Raw genomic sequence first — 20493 nt, forward strand, 5'->3', positions numbered from 1 at the left:
AGAAAAGATTCCATTGTGAGTTATTTTCTCAGGTGATTTGAGTGACAAAATTCAGTGGGAAACAACCCAAAGAAGGCCGGGCAGCAATTGGTGTGTGAATGAAGAGAGGAGGTGTGTGTGTAGGTGTGAATTTTTTTGCAGAAGTGTGATTGTGAGTGTGGGGGAGATACTGTAAGTGGCATTTTTTTTTGTTAATGGGTGATTTATCTGTGACTTTGTGACACAGAATTCTCATACTAATTTATATTCGTGGCATGTTCACTGTATGCAGTAAAAATGCCATCACAGCTCTTTTTAATAGGTCAGGAAAACAAAAGGCAAGGTCAGACAGACCATGAATCAAAGTGTGAACAGAAGTTTGTATCTTCTCACAAAAAGTTTTCATTTTAGTAGAACTTGTGTTTTAATAAGTACAATAAAAATGAACAATATTAACACTCTTTACAGATTATGCAGTTTACAGTAACAGTAAATGACTTTGATGTAAGAAGTTTAAACTGAATGAAAGGAGGGGAAAGAGGTCAAATAAAAAATGCAACACAAAATTTCACAGTGACGGGGTCACAGGTTTATTGTAGACTCTCAATCAACTTCTCAGACTGCCACCATAAAGCTCCAGTGACCAGAAGACTGCTATAAAAATGGGACAAGAGACAAGACATCATCATCGTAGATAATACAGCATGCTTTATAAACAGTGTGCTTCATTTTTTATAAAACAATACAATACAAAACAGTCTAGCACAATTTCCAGACACCATGGCTTTCATATTTACAAGATGGATTTAGTGAAGTTTAATGAAAACATCAACTGTTTGTTTACATTTCTGCAATGGAGAGGTCAGATCAGTGAGGTTACATATCTGCAGTTCATTACCAGAAATCCCTTTTTGTTAATTAATGATACCTTTAATGTAAAATCTGATGTGCAATGTATATGTTGATGAAAATGAACACCACATTAGTTAACACAGGACTCGTATTGTGTACCATGAAGTAGAAAGGTTGGGAAGGTTGAATCCCCTGTAAAATGTTACACTGCAGCACCATCTGTATCCCACAGAGGGCAGCAGAGTTACACTGTTGGAGGTGCTGTGGTTCAAGATGGACAGCCTGAGATGAATCTAAGCTGGTGTAGTTTGTTTGAAAAGCTTAAACCTACAAATTGTGAGTCAAACTCTGAGAAGAGGAAAGTTAAAGAAGTTTATCTGTTTTGACTCTTTCTTCAAATTATGACAGAAATTGGTTTCTGGTTTCACTAAAACAGATGGCCCAAAACTGGCAAATCTGCTCTGTGATGCTTGAAATTGCTGCAACTGCCAATTCATGTTACATTTACAAAGACATTGTATTACACTCCCTGTTGCAGGAGCTGTTTTCATGAATGCATGAGAAAAAAAACTGTTTTGTTTTTACTTTAACTGAGTACAGAAACACATCTCAGAGCTTGATCATTTTTTAGATTAGACTATTACATAAAGCTTAGTTTATCAAAATAAAAACCTTTAGTAAGCAGTTCTATAAAACGGTTGCTAAATGTTATACAGCTGTCTTATGGGGCATGTACTGTGTGTTAATGAATTTCAGCCTCAGTGTCTTTCCTGAATACATCGACTCCCTGCTCTCTCTGACTCAGTTTCATTCTGACCTTTGTTCCAGTCTACAAGGTCTTTATCAAATTAGCATTTTCTCCCTGCGTGTCTTGAACACATCCAGGTCCTGATGAGAACCCACTTAACTCCTTCCCCCTGCTGGTCAGCCTAACTTCCCCACTGTCACTCACAGCCAAAAATAGTCAAGTGATCTGAAAACTGACATAAATGCCCTTCATGATTTAGTGTGTAAGCTCAGGGAGCGAGCAGGCGGGTCTCAGTGCAATATCTATCTGATGACATTTTAAGGTGAAAGTGAAAAGGCTCTGGACTGGTAGTAACTGCTTTAAAAGGGAGCATTTAAGAGAAGAATTACAGTAGAAGTCACATAACAGTATTATAAACAACCACAAGGATTTGTATGTCAATATTTACAAAATATATAACACATCGTATACAGTTTATAGTCTATTTGTACATTATGAGGAGTCCAACTTTGGGATGAATACACCCAAACAAATTTTGAATTTAAAAAATCATACACATCGTTAAAGCCAACTTAGCAAGTGTTCATCTTTTAGGTTTCCATTTTTCTAGACCAAAAAGGCGAACATGTTTGCTTTATACGAAGACAACAATGGAAAACAAAGTGCTGCAAGAGTGCATCTGTTTGACCTGTTAGACTTTATATAAATAGAAAGACGACATGACAGATCCCCAAAAGTGAAGCCAAAACATTTTGAGCTGAATTTGGATTACTGACTGGCTGCAGTATGGGTCATAAAGCCCGTATCCTCCCTATCAACAGATGGGACATGGGTCAAACCTTCAAATCAAAGTACAGTGTGAAAGAAATGTTCTTTTAACATGCTCTTGCTCAATGTAGTTAGTTCTTTTCCTGATTCATGACCAAGTGTTTACTTCTCTGAAAATTAAGTTTTCATTGGTTATCTGATGCTATAAAAAAGAGGTGTAAAACCATGATGACTGTCGGCTCCATTACAGAGCTGTGCACACCAGATTAGCAGAACATGGGAAGAACTGCAAGAATAAACACAACAAACCCCAACACGAGAGTCATTGAACTTTGAACTTTGAGCATCGCCTCGGCTCAAGAAGCTGTTACGCTGTGCCGACCTGAGGGTTCTTTGCTATTTTACCATTAAGCTGATTTTATTAGCGGAAATCGTGTGCCAATACCACAGCTCCACCAGCCAATCCCTAGGGAATAAACTCCAACTCCTATGTGTCAGTCCCGACACAAGGTTTAATTTTGGCTTCCCTTGTGTAGAATGGGAGGAGTGAAGCCACGTTGTCCATCTTTACATGCAGTCAATGGGTCTGTCACCACATGATGTGTTCTGGGTAGTTTATCAGGGAGAGTCCCATTTTGAGTTTAAAAAAATTAGTCCATCCTTAAGTGGTATTTAGTGAGAATGGCATTGCATTGATATTACATGGTGCTTTACGGTCAGATTGGCAGTGTTGCAGAGAGTAGTCTCTTAGTATCTAATATATTCTGTACAAATCTAGCATCAGCAAAAAAAGCAGAGGATCTTTATTTATGTCATAAGAGTGCTTTTAAGTCTTGACTGTAGATAAGTCTGAATTTGCAGTATACAGCTGGAACTATTTAAATACGTATTATGGCAAGTCCTTGGCATTCACTGAGCACCACCCATGTGTAATGTATTCATGAGTCTGGAGAGCTTGGATGGAGCAGAGAGGTGAAGACCTTTAAACATGAAGAGGACAGAATTCCTTGTCGGGAGGAAGGACGAAGTTGGCAAGAGCTTTGTCAAGGTTAAAGACTCGTAGGACTCTGAGTGCTTTTGTTGCTTGGTCCTTTAACAGTCTATTAAACAGTTTAGACATCTTCAGCTATAATCCAGATTTCTTTTGCACAACAATACAACCACACACGAAAAAGCAATACAAATATATCAAACCCATATAGATTTTTCTTTTCTATACATATACAGTAGTTTCAAAAACAAAAGCAAGTCTCCTTAAAATGTCCTATAAATAATTGAATTAAGTGTTTTGCATTAAAAGGTCAATTTCAATGTCTTTTCCCTTTATGTCCTTGAGTCTGCTTTTAAAAGCTTCAGGGAAAGAATACTAATAAAACAAACAAATCCTGATGATCAAATCATTTTCATGTTGAACTTGCGTGCCCCACCCTGTCCTCCACTGGCAGCAGGTCCGTCCACCTTTCTGAAGGAATACTCCACAGAGAAATTGTTCTTGTGCTGCCCCCTCCCCCGACTCCACACAAACAGCAGGATGAAACAGAAGAGCACCACCCCAAGGAACATGATACAGCCCATAGCTGTGGATATGAGGATGGTTTTTAGGTCCAGAGTAAACTTCAAGAACACTCTGGTGTCATTTAGATTTGTGTCATTAAGGTCCCCAGCATAGTATGTGCGGTTTGCCATGAGGGCTGCATCTAGTGGCAGCCCACTGACAGTAAGAGTGGCAAAATATGTGTCATTCCCCCCTGCATTGCTGGCTATGCAGATGTAGGTTCCACTATCTGTCACCTGTGCGTACCGTATTTCTAAAGTACCTTCTGGTAACACAGTCAGGCGGCCGCTGCTCTTTGTGGTTATGCGGCGGCGTTGAGGAGAGATCCAGAATATCACTGGTGCTGGCTCGCCTTCTGCTTTGCAAATGAACGACACCACCTGCCCCTCTCGTGCAGAAATCTGCTGCAGCTTCCTGTTGCGGATTTTAGGCTTCTGGCAAGTAAAGTGATCAAAGAGAGCAGAGTCAGAGAAAGCGTTAAGCGCCCGTCCCTGCACCTCCACAGGCGTTGTACACACTGGGGCAGCGCCATCAAAATTGAGGGTCTTCCTGCGTTGAAGGATCCACAGCAGGCGGCAGTCGCAGGCCAGAGGGTTTGCATCCAAACGCAAGGTCTCCAATGTGTTCACAGATTGGAAGGCTCCCTCCTCTAGGGTTATCAGGCTGTTAGAGGAGAGGTTAAGAAGGCGGATTTGCCTGAGACCACCCAGTGCGTATGGCTGCACCATTGCCAGGTTAGTGTTGACCAGATGCAGCTCTTTCAGCCTGACAAGGTCCCTCAGTGCCCAGGACTCCAGCACAGAGATGGGGTTGTAGGAAAGGTTGAGGCTAGTGAGATGAGCTAGGCTGCGCAGGGCAGAGGTGGGCACAGAGGTGATGTTGCTGTGTGTGATAGACAGCCATGATAAGTTCAAACCCTGCAGGCTGTGAGGGGAAATGTACTCTAAAAAGGGCCAGTGATCAATCTCCAGGCCCCTCAGGTTTCCCAGCTTTCGGAAGTTCTGGTCCTCTAAGTTGGAGATGCTGAGGTAGCGGAGCCGCAGATTCACCAGGTTATGCAGGTAAGACAGAGACTGGCCTGACACTGAAGTCAGGTTGCACCTCTCAATGGTCAGCTCCCTCAGCCCGACCAGACCCAAAAAGGCCTTGTTGGAAACATAAACCAAATCATTGTCTCCAACTTCCAGGTTTTTTAGACTTCTTAGGTCTTGGAAAGTAAAATCCAAAAGAATTACAATCTTATTCCCACTTAAGTCCAGTGAAGTTAAGTTGGAGAGACGAGAGAAAGCCGCCATTGGGACAAGTTTCAGCTGGTTCCCCCTTAGGGAAAGCATCTGCAGGTTCTGAAGGCTAGAAAAAGCATTGGGCTCCAGCACGCTTATCATGTTTTCACTCAAGTCCAACTTTTCTAGACGTTGATACGGGAGCAAGTCACCATGCTCAACCCACCGAAGTCTGTTCCCACCAAGGTCCAGGATCTTGGTGTCCAGGGGGATGCCCTCTGGTATTGCAGACAAGCGTTTACCATTGCAGGACACCGTTTTGAGTTTGGCGATGCAATCACAGCGCTGTGGACATCCCTGACCATGTGTAGGCGATACCCCGATCATTAGCAGCCAGAACAGGAATGGCAGGAGCCAACCTACATCCAGGCCCAGGCACATTCCCATGGCCATTCTTCTTACTTCTGTTTCCTCCTGTTCCTGTCTGGGGTTCAATCACTGGGCCAGACACCTGAAGAGAGGAAAAGTGAAGGAAGTAAAAAGGAAAGGAGAGAGGAGGAAACAATGAGAGGGAGAGGAAAAGAGAGAGACAGTGAGACAAATTAATTAAACTCTTTTCCCCTCCAACAGCAGTGATTAAACACTCTAAATGAGTGAAATTACAATTAAGAGCTCTAATTGACCCAGCACCGCAGTGAAATTAAAGCCAGAGCTCTGAGATAATCCTCAAAGGACTGGGTTCTGCATTCAGCTGAAACCAGTCGATTCACAGTGGTCGACTGTGCCTTTTAAGCAGTCAGCATTTAAAATCATACGCCTGTACGCTCATAAAAACATCCCTTAATAGCTATGAGTCAATTTTATATCTGATGGTTGTTTTGCTCTCAAGCTATTTCATGCATTGTAAATGAAAAGAGGAATAATGAAAATCTTTCACATTCATAAGGCTTCATGTGAGACATCTTAAAATGCATGAAAAAGGAAAACAATTGCAGCCTCTCAACAGCCTTTGAGAGCAAAGTGCCTTGCAAAACACACTTAAATGGTCCATTTATGCAGTCTGGGAAGCAGAATACCAACAAATAAAATTACAGCACTGAAGGAGAAAATGACAACATAAAACAGGCTGAGGATCCAGCCATCGGTGCCTTTATGTAAATGCAGGACAAGGTCAGTCAGAATAGCAGAGAGCTACAACTCTGTGCATCACAATAACTCAGTCCATCACGCCACCTGCATAAGTCTCAACAGCATGAGGCTGACCATGAGAGGACATACACACACATACAAGTTTCATCCCTCATAGTCACTCCTCACTTCTGCTGTTAGAGAGTGCACTCAGTTTGAATTCACACCTACAGCTAAATGAAGAACCCTTCATCGAGGTGCAGGGATCAGACGCAGCAGCAAACTTTAGACAAACTTCCCTAGCACCCACAAAAGTAGAAACTTTGTCATAGCAATTCTACATAGTTTAAATTATCAACCATAGCACACTCGTAAAAATCACTCTACAATGTCAGACATACTTATTAGGTACTTCTATTGTGTCTTATTATTTTCATTCCTGTGTTTATAATCTGTAAGAAAACACATGCTATTTTTAAGACTTGAAAATGGTAATTAGATCCTGAATATATTGTTATTTTTAAGATTTTTACATCTTCATAGTTGGATTTTTCACATCATTACACCTGGTCAGTCAGCATCTGTGCGGACTTGCTGTAGCATAGTCTTATGACCCACTCCCACTCCACACTCAGGGGATTTGGATGACTCTCAATATGGTGGACCCTCCATGAGAGCATGCAACAGTGGAAGTGTGTCAGGAGTGGGTGTAGGGGCAGTTTTCAAAAGTCTTCTCTCTCTCTCTCTCTCTCTCTCTCTCTCTCTCTCTCTCTCTCTCTCTCTCTCTCTCTCCCTCTCTACCTCTCTCTACCTCTCTCTACCTCTCTCTACCCTTCTGTCTACTGGTGGATGTTTGGCAGCAGACGGGTAATCTCTAACCAGCGGGATGGAAAGTAACTCCAGTGGACATATTCCATGACAGGATGATAATTGAGTGGTGAGGGAGGCCGAGAGTGTGCTAAGACATGCTATGAAAAGGCCACAGGTTCAAGAGGTCCCCAGCCTACACTTGTGTGAGGTTATGTAACAAAAATGAATTTAAACGTGTGCTCCCAAAATAAGCAAAAAAAAGTGTTTTACTTAAAAAAAAACGAAAAAAAAAACGTATTTGAATACTTAGTCAATATAACACACCAGTATGCAATGTGAGAGGAAGACCAGCATCTCCAATACAGGCATTGAATAGAAAAAGGCAGTCGCATATCCTTGTACCAAATCACCCAAATCAATGGGACAAGACATGAGGTGTTTGTTATTTGGAGGAGCTCTTACTGTGCTGCAGGGTTTTAAATTCCCACTTTCTTCTGTTACAGATGATTTAATAACTCCTCTAATGTCCCTCACCTCTACAAATGTTCTAATTTACATTTCACTCTGGCCCAGAGACGACTATTTCCATTAGCCAACCTGCCATTGAGTGAAATTAACTGCCTGGACGCGTGAGCAGGACTGTCTGCTGGCAGGCAGGCTTAGAATGAACAGAACAATGTTCAAAATCACTTAGGACAAAAAATATTAAAATGTCAGACTTTTGAGAACCCATTAGTTTTGGGAAAAGAGACAGATGCTGGAGTAGACAACAATGCGTGCTGTCGACATTGCATTCCCACTCCTACCCTCTGCAAACAAACAATAGTCAGAAATTTCAGCCTGACACATATCCTTTCAGAGTCCTCACTAATGTGCCACTCACTGGTTCAGAAAGGTCCACTAGGAAAAGCAAGAGCTCTTTCTGCATTTAAGGCAGATAAAACAAATCAAACATGAAGGACTGCCACATTTCAGCTTCAAGGAGAATCTGACTGATTTAACATTTAGCTTCTATATTAAATGTGTACAACTCTTAGAATTAGTGCTGCAGGACATACGGTATTACTTTTATTTTCCCTTTTCCGTCCGCAATTGTCAATATCTCACACTGACATTATGCAACTATAGATCTGGCAGTTTGGTTGTGTAACTGTTATGCTAGTAGCAGATAGGGTTGCCAACTGTCCCGTATTAGCCAGAACATCCTGTATATTGGGCTAAATTGGTTTGTTTCATACAGGACCTCAATTGTCCTGTATATTGACTAATAACTCCTGTAAATACAGCAGACTGCACTCTACAGATCCTAGATCAGATAAAACGGCAGTGTCAGATCATGTGCCAATCACACTGCCTGTCATCCAATCACAGGTCCCCCTCACGAGCATCAGTTGTATGCAGCGCAAATGTGCCAAGTCCTGCAAAAAGTGTGGAGAGGATTTTCTCTCTGATGGCCATTAAATGGTCAGACTCAAGAAACAGATGCAGTCATGTAAGGACTTCTCTCTGGCTGTGCAAAAGGACAAAATACTGCTTGAGTCAGTCAAGAGCAGCAAAAAGTATCCATGGAAAAAGTAAATTTGGTGAGTCATACTCCTCTTTTGCATTTAATTTTTCTTTTGCCTGTTTTTTTGATGTAAAGAGTCAAATTGTGGTTTCTTTGAGGTTTATTCATATGAGGTTACATAATGATACTGTAAGGATTAAAGGGAATATACACACTTTCTGCATTTCCAGTGAAATAAGAATATGAATATACGCCAAATTCTCACATCGTGCTCACACCACCATGGCACCGTACACCTGTCCCTCATTTAGTAGTGAGAAAGTTGGCAACCCTAGTAGCAGCTGTCTAGTAGCCTTGCAGTGCTAGCCTCAAACAGTTTGGGAGCTAGCATCACAACAGGCTTCTTATAAGCTCAGTTCATTGCATCTCCAGACCAAGTTTATCTCTAATTTAGAAAGCAAATATGAGCTAGCATTGATTCTGAGTCAATGACATTGTTTAAAGTAATTCATCAGCCTTCTAGTAGCTCATTCAAAAATACAAAAACATTGTCCATATTTCTCACATATGCAGTATCCTGTAAAATAAAGTTAAACTGAAGTAAAGTTGAAACCGACCACCTATGTCATATTTAAAACCTGTGTTCTGCACTAAGTGGACCGGCCTCCACACACTCTATGCCCTGCGGAATCTGAGCAGATATTTTCAACACTAATGTCTCTGAAAATGAGTATGTTCTTTGATAAAAGGCTTACAGTGAGGGAATCATGGCATCAGCTGAAGCTGCAAAGTGCCTCTCTGAAGGTGCAGGTTGTAACTTGCATGTGTGATCAGCATACTTTATAGGACAGACACTGCATGTGAAAATGGTGCTTTATCCAGGTGTAGGACATACATTGTGGAGGTGTTTCATTGGATTTTTGTCTTTTACCTCAAAATCCACAAGGTCTACTTCAGCATGTCTCAACCTTTCTTTAAAAACGGTACCTAAAATATCCCACCTGCTTCTGCAGAATTCATCATGTCTTTCTTTCCATAAACAGCTGAAGAGCAGAGGGTGAAACAGAAAACCACAAGCATCCTCATCCGACCCCCACCCCACATTTTAAAGTGGCAGTCACATGATCAGCTGTCCAAAGCCATATCTGGTAGCAGTCACTCTGTAAAAAGATGAGGGGCCCTGGACAGCTAATGCCCCCCGGGTCAACAGCAGGTGGATAGAAGGCCGTGTGCACTCTACTGTGTACAGCATGATTCCTCCCTGTGGGCTCTGGCTGCACACAGAGCTGCTCTCTGACAGGCTACTGTTACCTGCTTGTGAGCCGCAGTCCAAAATAACCATAGTCATTTTTGATTACGCAGCAGAAGTACAATAGAGCTCTTCCCTGCTGACCTTCAAGCTGGAGCAGGTGACAGAAGACACAGCAATAAGGCTGCTTAAGGATCTGTCCCGGCACAAGACAGACCCAATAACACTATCGATCAGAGCGTCTCTTTCAGTGCCTCGTTTATAAAAGGGAAGCAATACTGAGCTCTTTTTGTTCAAGTAAGAAAAAGAAATAGTGCAACCAAATAGAAACAAATAAGAACACAAAAACAGCACAGACACTTAAAAAATTATGAAAGAAGCACTTGTATAAAAGTAAGAGTGAATGTATAAAATGAATAAACAATAGTTAAAATCACCAGTTCATTGAACAGACGGGCAGAGAAATGTTCTGTGAAGTTCATTTATGTAAAAGCAGAAGTCAAGGGATGTGCAGCAGACTGAAGTACACCAGCTACAGTTTGTCTCCCAGGCAGAATCAATATACAGCTCTGATATAAACTGCAGTGCTCAAGTCCACTTCCAAAGAACAATACAGTAGGTGTCTTATGTTGTCATGGAGACCCATGCACCAACCCACCCCCCTTTCCAAAAACTCCCCTCTTAGTCTCATTTTCTTTTCCACACTCAGTTGAAACACGCCTGTTCCCTAGACGCACTCTGTGGTTCCTCCCTCTGTGAACCACACTCACCTTAATCCCTAATCAGTTCTTTAGTAAATTTTGAGTTTTGATGGTGAATTTGTAGTTGCAGTTGTATCTGTGGTCGTACATTTGTCCATTGCTGAAGTACTTGAGGTGTATTTTTTGCCCGTTTTCTTCTCTGTACCATTAGACCCGTTCACACATGCAAAAAACTCTTAAACTTCCAGAAATTTGAAGGGTTAGCAGCATGTGCAAAAAGCAAACAACCACTTTTTCTAACCCTGAAATTTAGCTGGATTTTCACCTTCCTGCCCTTGATTAAAATTTCAGCATGAAGTCAGGTTGAAGTGATGTGATGAGAATGCAACAGATAAAGTGAGGGATATTCACCACAAGCAGGTAATGGGTTAACTGATGTTATCTTTGTGCATATGATAAAAAAATCATCACAGTTTCAGACTCAGCTTTGCTGCCATCTTGGATATCTTAAAAACAATGCACAGTGACTACATCAGCATCTTTTAGCCTCATACTTGGCTTCTTCAAAACAATTTCTGTATCTAAAATCATTTTTTGATTGATCTTGAACATCTGGAAATATTACATTAATTCTGAGATTCAGTTTTTGGGTTGTTCATTAACTGTAAGCCATAATCATCAAGATTTAATCACAAAATTGCTTGATACATTTCAATTTAAGTGTAATGAATATAGAAAATATAATAATAAAATTACGTTTTTTCACAATATTCAACATTTGTTCAACTGCACCTGTATGTTATAAAGCCCGCCTCCTCCATGTTGACAGATGAGAGATGGATCTAACTTTAAAATCAAAATGCACCTGTAAGACACTTTAATAAAACATATTTTCAGTTACTTTTTATTATACTGATTGATGATCAGTCGTTATTTTTCTGAGAATTTATTTTTCATTTAATGCTTTATTAAGAAGTGTAACACCATGATTGACAGCTCTGTTGAGAAATGCAGCTCATATGGCACTGAGTACACTTGATTTTTTAAGTAGGAGAGAAACAGTGAGAAAAAACTAACTAACATTATCATGAATCACTGCACTTTCCATAACTGCAAGTGTCTGCTTCAAACCAACACAAGGGGCTGTCACACTTTGGTCTGTGTCAACCCAAGGGTTCTTTCAGCAAATCACTTTCAGCAGACATCATAAAGCAACAAACAAGAGGTCAATTTTCTTTATCTTGTCATTTTTTGTTGCCAGGCAACGTTAAATCAACCAGCACTTTATATCAGAAATAGTCTTTACAGCCTGAAGTGATGTTCTATTCTGGAAAGGCTTCAATATTTATAAGGGGGGGAATTGATTTGATGAATCTCTTTTGTAATTTCAGTTAAGACTGTTCTGCTGTTAGCCACAGCAGCTTTATATGTTTGGGCTTCTCAGCTGTGAACAGACTCTAAAATCGCTTATGTAATGACTTTGAAAGGCCAAAGGGCTTAAAGAGACACCACCAGCATCATCAGCAAGTTTACTGTGGCCTTCAAGTGCGTGAAAGTTGAACTGATTTTTTACTTAAAAGGCTCAGAGTCAGAATGTACTGAACTAGGCTAGTAGACCTTTCTCACAGCAAGCATTTTGACTTGACTTGTAAGAGGCCCACATGTGTGCATAAGGAATGGCTTTTTTCTAATGCAGTGTAAATTAAGTAATTAAGGACCCTAAAACAGAAGCAGCTACTTAGAATTCAGACATCATATATTTATGCATTTAGGGACTGTGCTTTTCCTAATGTGGCATGTCTTTTATAAAGCAAAACATTTTTACTTTATATCTTCTCTGCAAAATAATCAAAATGGAACATTTTTAGAAGGGTTTCATCAAAAGAAAAGAGCACAGTTGTAAGTTTGATCTGTTAGTTGCAAAACACTTCAATTGCATTGAATAGGAGAGCCAAAAACCAAATAACAACAACAGCCTGCCTGTGCGTAGCCAACACATGGCACGATATTAAAAACTCATTATGTGTTTTTTGTCCCTGTGGAGGTAAAATCCATCCAAAGTCCTTCACTCAGTACTACAGAAAGAGATTCAAGCTGTGCTGCTGTGACAGTTTAAGACGGAATGAAAGCACAAATCAAAGACAATGGCTTCATGCTGCTGTTGGCTGCTCTTGCGATGCTCAAAACTGCTGCTGACACTCATATCGTGACACAAATCTGACAAGTTTGCAACAAGAAATACATTCCTGCTGCCTTAAGCGTTCAAATACTAAGAAAGAGTATATGGCATATAAAAGACAAAGAACAGATTCTTGTTGCATCAGGCAAAGACTCCCAGCTGTTCCCAAAAACATACAGTTGAAAGATGTCTTATACTGAGGAACACTGAAAGAACATGGGAGATCTAAATTCAATGAAAGTACTTTTAACATTTTTTTTCTTTTGTATCAAATCAGTCATGTTCAGTCTCATAAAACAGCCAGGGTAAAATATTTTGTACGTGTCAGGGTAATAGCAGCTGCACGCAGTGATTGTTATGGTCTCAACAGCGAGAGGTCTTTATTCAGGAGCTGAAGGAAACGACTGGGTGACAGATGTTATTAAATTTTCATGAAAGAGACTTTCATGAAAGAGACTTCAGAAGAGGAGCTAATGTTGATGCCTTTTTTCATGGTGTGTTACAGAACACTGTTGATACAAACAGAAATGCTTGATAGGTTTTTAGGAACTCTATCTTTATTGTTTCACAAGTCTCCATTTGGAGCTGATCTTGTCCCTGAATGCCCTGCCTTTTCTCTGCATTATAATGTATTAGATCAAAAGGTAAAAGCTTGGTCTTTGTGAGCATGTTAGCATGCTCATGATTTGCCTTTAGCAATTATTTAAAAGCAACCCAGTTCCCAAATACAGCATCACAGAGCTACAAGAAAGGCTGCAAGATCAGACAAATCTGCAACCTGCAACAACATTGTTGTATACCGTGATGAAGATATTATGTGTAATGAATCATATACACTGAACAGGCTGCAACCTTCAGTGTTAAAAAATGGGGCCAATACAGAAGTGTATGAAGCTTCAGTTCCTTGAGTATCCATTTGAGGCTGGTTGCCCAAGCCAAAGAGTCTCAATTAGATTCAATGTTAAAATGCAATTTTTCTTACAGCAAAACTAAACAGTCTACAGCCTGGTACACATTTTTTTTTTACCGGTTTTGGTGTATGAAGCTCATTTTTGAGTGAACTATGTATAATGCACCTTTCTGTTGAGATAATTCAAAGGCACAGAATGATACAAATATTTGCATATTAAGAGCAAATATTAACTTAAGTAGCTGAGTTGACAGACAGGGGGGTGCATAGAGAGCTGTTGCAGTCAACATTTACAATATGATGCACACCATTCTTAAGCTTCAAAACATCTCTTCAGAAACCTTTGACAGCAAAATGGGTACATTAGTTTGATTTCAAGTTTTTCTGCTGTCTAGCAACTGAGGCTTCATCTGATTGGTCAAAAAGTGTGAATGCATGGTAGATGTATCCAGGAGGATACAGGATATGAGGTTAAATTGCATGCTGCTGACATAAAATGTATATAAAATGCTTTTTATATACAACTCAAATGTCCCTGACAGAAGCTCCATTTATGCCTGAAGCTTTAATAATTAATTGCTGTAAAAATAGTCTTAAAACAATTACAGTCACCCTTCATCATTCTCCACAGTTTGCCAGGTGTCCTCTCTCTGCAGCTACAGTCAGTGTGGGTCCTCCAAGTTCAGAGTCTGTAAAGTGCAGATGGCAGACTAGGTGACCCGGAATTCATTTGCTCTCTGACCGCAGCCCAATTACCATCCAACACTGCAGACACCTAGTGAGTCAGGGTGGCTGTGGAAGAAGTGTGGCTTTCAAGAGAGAAAAAAAAGCCAAGTGCAGGTTAGATAGCAACAGAGCCTGATTTAGACAGCAGAGTGGGCTGTGAAGCTGCAGGGGCAGGGGGCTCAGTGTGCTGTTCTGCACACCTCTCACCACCTCATCCTGCACAAACAGTTAAGTCATTTATTTCTGAGACTACCTTTAATCTAGCCTCATGTCTTCTCTTTTGTATAAACAGAAGCCATTAGGGCTTGAAAGACACTAAATTACGCTAATGGCCCTTATGCAAACGTTGTCCTTCTCTTGGCTACTCAGAATAATAGATAGCGAGGCCTCCACATGTTTCAGCATGAGCACATTAGGTTGGGATCAAACAGAGGGCACTGCTGATGTTCGCCCCTAACTTAAACATAAAACACGCACACAGCCCATTAATGTTTGCATAATGCCTCTCTATGTGTGTGTGTGTGTGTGTGTGTGTGTGTGTGTGTGTGTATGTGTGTGTTTGTGTGTGTGCGTGCGTGCGTGCGTGCGTGCGTGCGTGCGTGCGTGCGTGCGTGCGTGTGCGTGCGTGCGTGTGTGCGCGTGTGTGTGAGATGAGATTTTAATGCAGCCCGGCGGCTAGCAGACTGGGCATGTGTATGCAAATGCAGGGATGTGTGCATGTGTCTTAGCTTGTATTTGCTGGGGTGTGAAATGTTTAAAGCTTGCCATCTTTTATCATTTTTGAAAAATCTCTTGAAAAAAAAAACTGAACCAACATGTTTCATTTTCCCCTGTGTTTTATTTTGTTGACACTTATGAGTAAACCATCAAAACCACTTCACAGATTCAAATTTCAAGATTTGAACGTTTACAGCAGCTTATAAATGTAGTTTCTATCATAAATTACCTATGTAGGAGTTGAGAGTGCATCTGTAGTGGATTTTTCCAAACCACCGTGTGCTTTGGTAAGTATCTCAGGAAGCAGGAAGTGGATGTGGGAAGCACTTGAATAAAAAATAGAGCTTCATGGGACAAAAAAAGTGAGCTAAACCAGACTTGAGACACACAGTTCAGTCTTGGTTGGTTTTCATGGGATTTCTTGACACGAATGAATACATAAAACATCGACAGGCCTAGCCTTTTACGCCAAGAATAGAAGCATTATCTAATACTTCACTGTGATGTAGGGTTTTGTTCCCAAGCATCTCCATCCCTGTGAATCTCTGTATAAGAGCCTTTGGATGGAAGCGTGTACTGTATGTATCTATATATAAATCTCTGAGTTTCAACTCCATAGCTAAAGCCTGTGCAAGGAATCAACAGCAGCAAAACTGAGACTGCAAGAGTAATAATCATACTGCAGGTGTAGGACACAGCTGACAAATGAGCAGGAAGAGTGTTCAAGAGTGTGTGGGTGTACCCGAGCGCTCTCCAGAAAGGCACACCGGTCGTGGCATAACATCCACAAAAAGCTCCTCAAATGGCTGCACTCATTTCTACCATGCCCACTCACTGTTTTACATAAGCACATACTCTGTGAGTGTGTGTTTTCTATGTGTGTGGTATGTGTGTCCACCAGAGAAAACATATTACTCATCCCCGCTCCGCCGAGGGAAGCCATCGTCACTGTCCATCAATCCGCGCAGGGAGACCCTGAAGCCGTCGGCAGTACACGGTCCAGGAAACACACAAACACAGTCACACAGGCCATTACACACACACACACACACACACTACAACACACACCTGGTGAGAGAGAAAAGCTGATACAGAGAAAGGATGGAGTTTTATGACCCCAACTCCCACCCTGTGGTCTGGTGATGGATTATTAGTACGGGAAGGGCCGCGGTACCCACAGGCAAGGACACACAGTCGCAGGTGAATAACAGAAAGCTTCAGTAAAAACACTTGCTATTAGCATCTATGTGAGAGTGTCCAGTTGTGAGTTAAGAAAGAAAGCGTTAGTGTGTGTTTGAATGAGTGCAGATTTGTAAGTATTTGACCACAAAGCAGCCGTGGGCACTGCAGTGACAGCAGAAGTCAGAGGGAGATAGATGAGGGGCATCGTGTGCTAACAGTCCACCTTCTTAATGTGGCACTGTCCTCTGGCCCTGCATAATAAAAACTGCCGCAGTGGGCTGATCAGATATGAAGAAAATATCCATTACACCAGTACACTGCCTGCAGATTGATATGAAATACTACTTAAAGGGTGCCAAATGGGATTTTAATTATAATAATGGATTACAGTGAGATTCTTAAATTGCACTTGTGTCCTATGCAAAGCGTGAGCAGTGAAACCAAAGGACACAAAGGAGTGATTAAGAATGTGTCTTGCCATGTGCAATGAATCTTTAATAAGTGAGAACTGTTACTGGGCTTATGGATGTAAAGGCTTCAGCGAACAGGAGCTAAATTATTGACGAGGTTATACTGCATGGTCATGTCCCACTGACATGGAGACTTTGACCTTACCTGCAGCTGAATAGCCTCATATCCAAAGACATAGAGGAGTTAACACATGATACTTATTATACCTCAGATAACAGCACTGCTAAACAACGAAGATGTGTCACTTTATTAGTCCCTAGGTTATTAAGTTAGTGTAGTAAGGTTTGTGGAGTGTTTTTGTTACAGCCAAGGCCTGAGAAATACATTCATTTTTCTCAAAGTGGATAAAAGGCTGCCACTCTCAGTCCCTACATTTTAAGTAACTACTTTGGCTTTCGCCAGCTGTATAAAATAGCCTTGTGACAATGTGTGACCTGTCTGGTTTTTTTTTAAATCTATTTGTCCTGAGTCATGTTCACAACTAAAGGTTAAACCAAATGTTGGGGGTCTTGCACAATTACCCTGAATCAATCCTCGGATAGTCACTTTAAATTAACTCAAAGGGATCTGTGGCTCAAAAGAACACTAAGTTTGATGCCAGTCTTTGAGGGGCCACAGGCTGTGACTGTGATGCAGGATGACGTGTCTTCTCCTTGTCACACATACACTCAACTGTGGTAGCTGAGGCTCAGAGAACTCTCCGCTGTGTTGTCTTATCAGTGTATGAGTTAACACAATTTTACTTGCAACATTGTGCAACAGTAACTCATTACTGTGCTCCATCAATTTAGGCCTATTACACGGATGGCTGACTTATTTATCCTGTGCTTATTTATTTCAAGGCCTCATGAGAGTGGGGCGCTCAGGGTGAATAGCCTGCTGATAATTTAAAAAATCCAATTACACTTTTTAATACTTCACCTCAAATATTTGATAATTTAGCCATGAATACTTTTCATTAAGTCAACAACCCTCCCTTTTATGAAATAGTTTTGGAAATTGAGCTAATATTCATTGATCCTCTTCATACAAGTGGTTTCTTTCAGACAGCACAATGTAAGCAATGATTTATATTACACCAGCCGACTTTGGTCAGTACAGTCAGTAAATATGAACCTTGTGCCGAAAAATATACAGAAAGAGTTGAGTTTGAAGAGCCCTCAACACAAACACGCAGTTACAAACCAAACATGACATTAATGTATCCATTGCTAACTAATTTACAGTTAACGTTCAAACAGCCTAGCAGTCAAAAAAAATAATACAGCTTCGGAGGTCATCCAGAACTCTAAACACAACCTAGTGTTGCTACATTTGGCATATTAATTAGATGATTTTTGAACTCCCTTGATGTAATTTCTGCCACTATTGATGGTTAAAGTAAAATAATAGAATTAAAGATCAAATTAACACAGTATCTAGAGTGAATTAATCTTTAAGTAGCATGGAATTATAGGAGTAGTCCTGGACTTTTGTAAGATTGCTGATCACAATCCATTAGAAATGACAATGTCTGCTTAAACTAACAAACCACATGTCAATCTACCAACTCCACAGTAGCACTATCTTGTCACAAAACTTTCACCATCTTTAAAAAAAGCTTTGTTTTTGGGTTCTTTATCTTACGTTTATCTGGGCTAGCTGTTTCTCCGTTTCAAGACCTTATGCTAGGACGAGCTAACCATTTTCTGGTGCTAGCTTCAAATGCTGTAGACAGACAGTGGATCTGATATTCTCATCTCACTCTTAGCAAGCAAATTAGTAGTGAGACTATCCTCCTAAAATATATTTTTAAAATACAATTTACAGCTGTCATTGTTCTTCACAACAGTGTTTTATATTAATGTTATAATGAGCATTTTTTTTTAATTCTCTGACTCTTTTTCAATGGTAGCCATATCTTTTTGGCAAATTCTTCAGTTCCTAGTAGCAATATGGAGATTTCTGGAACACTTTTCTTCTTGAAATGATGGTGTGGGCGTCACACTGGAGAGACGACAGCGGTCAGACACCCGGCTGTCTCTTCAGCAAGCTCACCATGTGGACAGGCTGCCACTGGCAGCTAGCCTATTAAATGGACATCCTCTCTTTAAGCTGTAGTGATCAGAGTATGTCAGTCAGGCAGCAGCCCCTTCCCCAGGCAGCCTACCAGACTACTAAGACAATCTCACCAGGGATAAGAAGTGACAGACTACCAGAAAAGAGAGGACATAAATGAGGGAACTGGTACAACAGAGGGATTGTTTGTGCTTATTGAGCATATCAGAATAGTCTTTTGTCCTTGTTCAAATCTTTATGGGCTGTTTTTTTAAAAGAAGGGAAATAAAATAGTAATTTCTTACAAGGCCACAACCCTGATTGTGTCTGGGAATTTCTAGGTGGATAGAATACACAATAAAGTTTAAAGGCATTGGGGGCCATTTACCTACACGATGTGTGTCCTTGAAAGCACTCTGTTCAAATATTAAAAGTAATGACACAGAAACATTCATTACTTTGTGACTATCATAACTTTAGGATAAATTGCTGGTTGTCAACTCCTCTGCCACAATTAGCTTTAGTATGCATGGCACCTGTTCAGCCTATAACTGTGTAATACTCTTTTATTTCCCTCAGGCAGCTGGAATAGAGAACTGGGGACAATTCAATGCAGATGACTTCTGCTGTGTTTTGTCCTTCCCAATGGGATCAGACACAGTAGACCTAGACGGTTGTAAATTTGTACAAATAATAAAAAGTATTATCATGCCTTAGTGCATATGCCAAACCAGAAAATGACAGGTGGATGTAAGCACAGTGACTTTAAGAGCTTAAGATAAAAATACTCTTAGAGAATGAATATTCATTCAAGCAAAAACTCAACCCTAAGCCAAGGGTTAATAAGATACATTTTATAAGCTTGAGTGACTCACGGTCTCCTTCAAGTGCTATATACACTGAATATTCCTGAATGAGACTGTGGCCTTTCATTTCTCAGGAAAATGCACGACTACAGCTGTTTACCTATATTATGACACTGTGCAGAGACACAGACAAGACAGACAAAGTCATCAAGAGGTGGAGGTGAGTGTGATCAGTGTCTCTGTTGGCATCTATTTCCTACCTGGCTGGCCCGTCTGCCGTGTCACCAGCCATAACTTCAACTAAGGCTCTTCCATGCCAATTGGCTCGGCTCTCCGTCGCTCTCACACTCCCTGCCATATCCAGAGAGGCAGAGTTGGGACATATTAGGCGGGCATCACACATCACATGCTTCACATCATCACACACTCACACACGCAGATGTACGTGTCCTAATTTACACATGAAAACGCATGAGTGCACCGAGATATGCAAGCAGACAGGCAGCGTTCATGTTCCCACAAAGACACTGGAAAACACTGTCCTCAGCCTGCAGAGGAATGTGTGTGAGTTGTATAATAAAAGGTTATTGTCTTGGGGATGTAACCTTTAGAAAAATCCTTTTGTTGGCAGACAACTCTGGATGGAGTGCAGTGAAAGATCAAGGTAGAACAGAAGAGATATCACGTACAGTGTAAAAGATGTAAACCCTAGTTTTACATTCTAACCCTGACACTTTGCTTGTCCTTTTTCCAGCCCTCAAGGTTGATAGACTGGTGGCAGCATCGTAAGCCTAAATCTGCTGGAGCCTGCTCTAATCCTTCTTGAAGCCTTCGGGCTCTCCGTGTCCTTCTCATTGGCTTCATTAAACGGATCCCTGTCCTTTCTACTTCCCTTTCACTGCCTGCTGCCTGCTCATCAACCAGGCCAATTACAACCAGTTATCT

At 40.9% G+C, this 20493-nt stretch overlaps 1 protein-coding gene across 1 annotated transcript in view; it reads right to left on the minus strand.

The window, feature by feature from the left end:
* Window positions 1-545: 545 nt before the first annotated feature.
* The window catches only part of lingo3a (leucine rich repeat and Ig domain containing 3a), a 41735-nt gene continuing 21787 nt past the window's right edge, over window positions 546-20493 (minus strand). Inside the window, exon 2 of the mRNA XM_034702574.1 lies at window positions 546-5636. Within this exon, the coding sequence (XP_034558465.1) occupies window positions 3740-5578 (1839 nt within the window). The 5' untranslated portion in view covers window positions 5579-5636 and the 3' untranslated portion in view covers window positions 546-3739. The remainder of the gene's footprint in view (window positions 5637-20493) is intronic.

This window comes from Notolabrus celidotus, chromosome 2 (assembly GCF_009762535.1).
Source record: "Notolabrus celidotus isolate fNotCel1 chromosome 2, fNotCel1.pri, whole genome shotgun sequence".
Taxonomy (NCBI): Eukaryota; Metazoa; Chordata; class Actinopteri; order Labriformes; family Labridae; genus Notolabrus; species Notolabrus celidotus.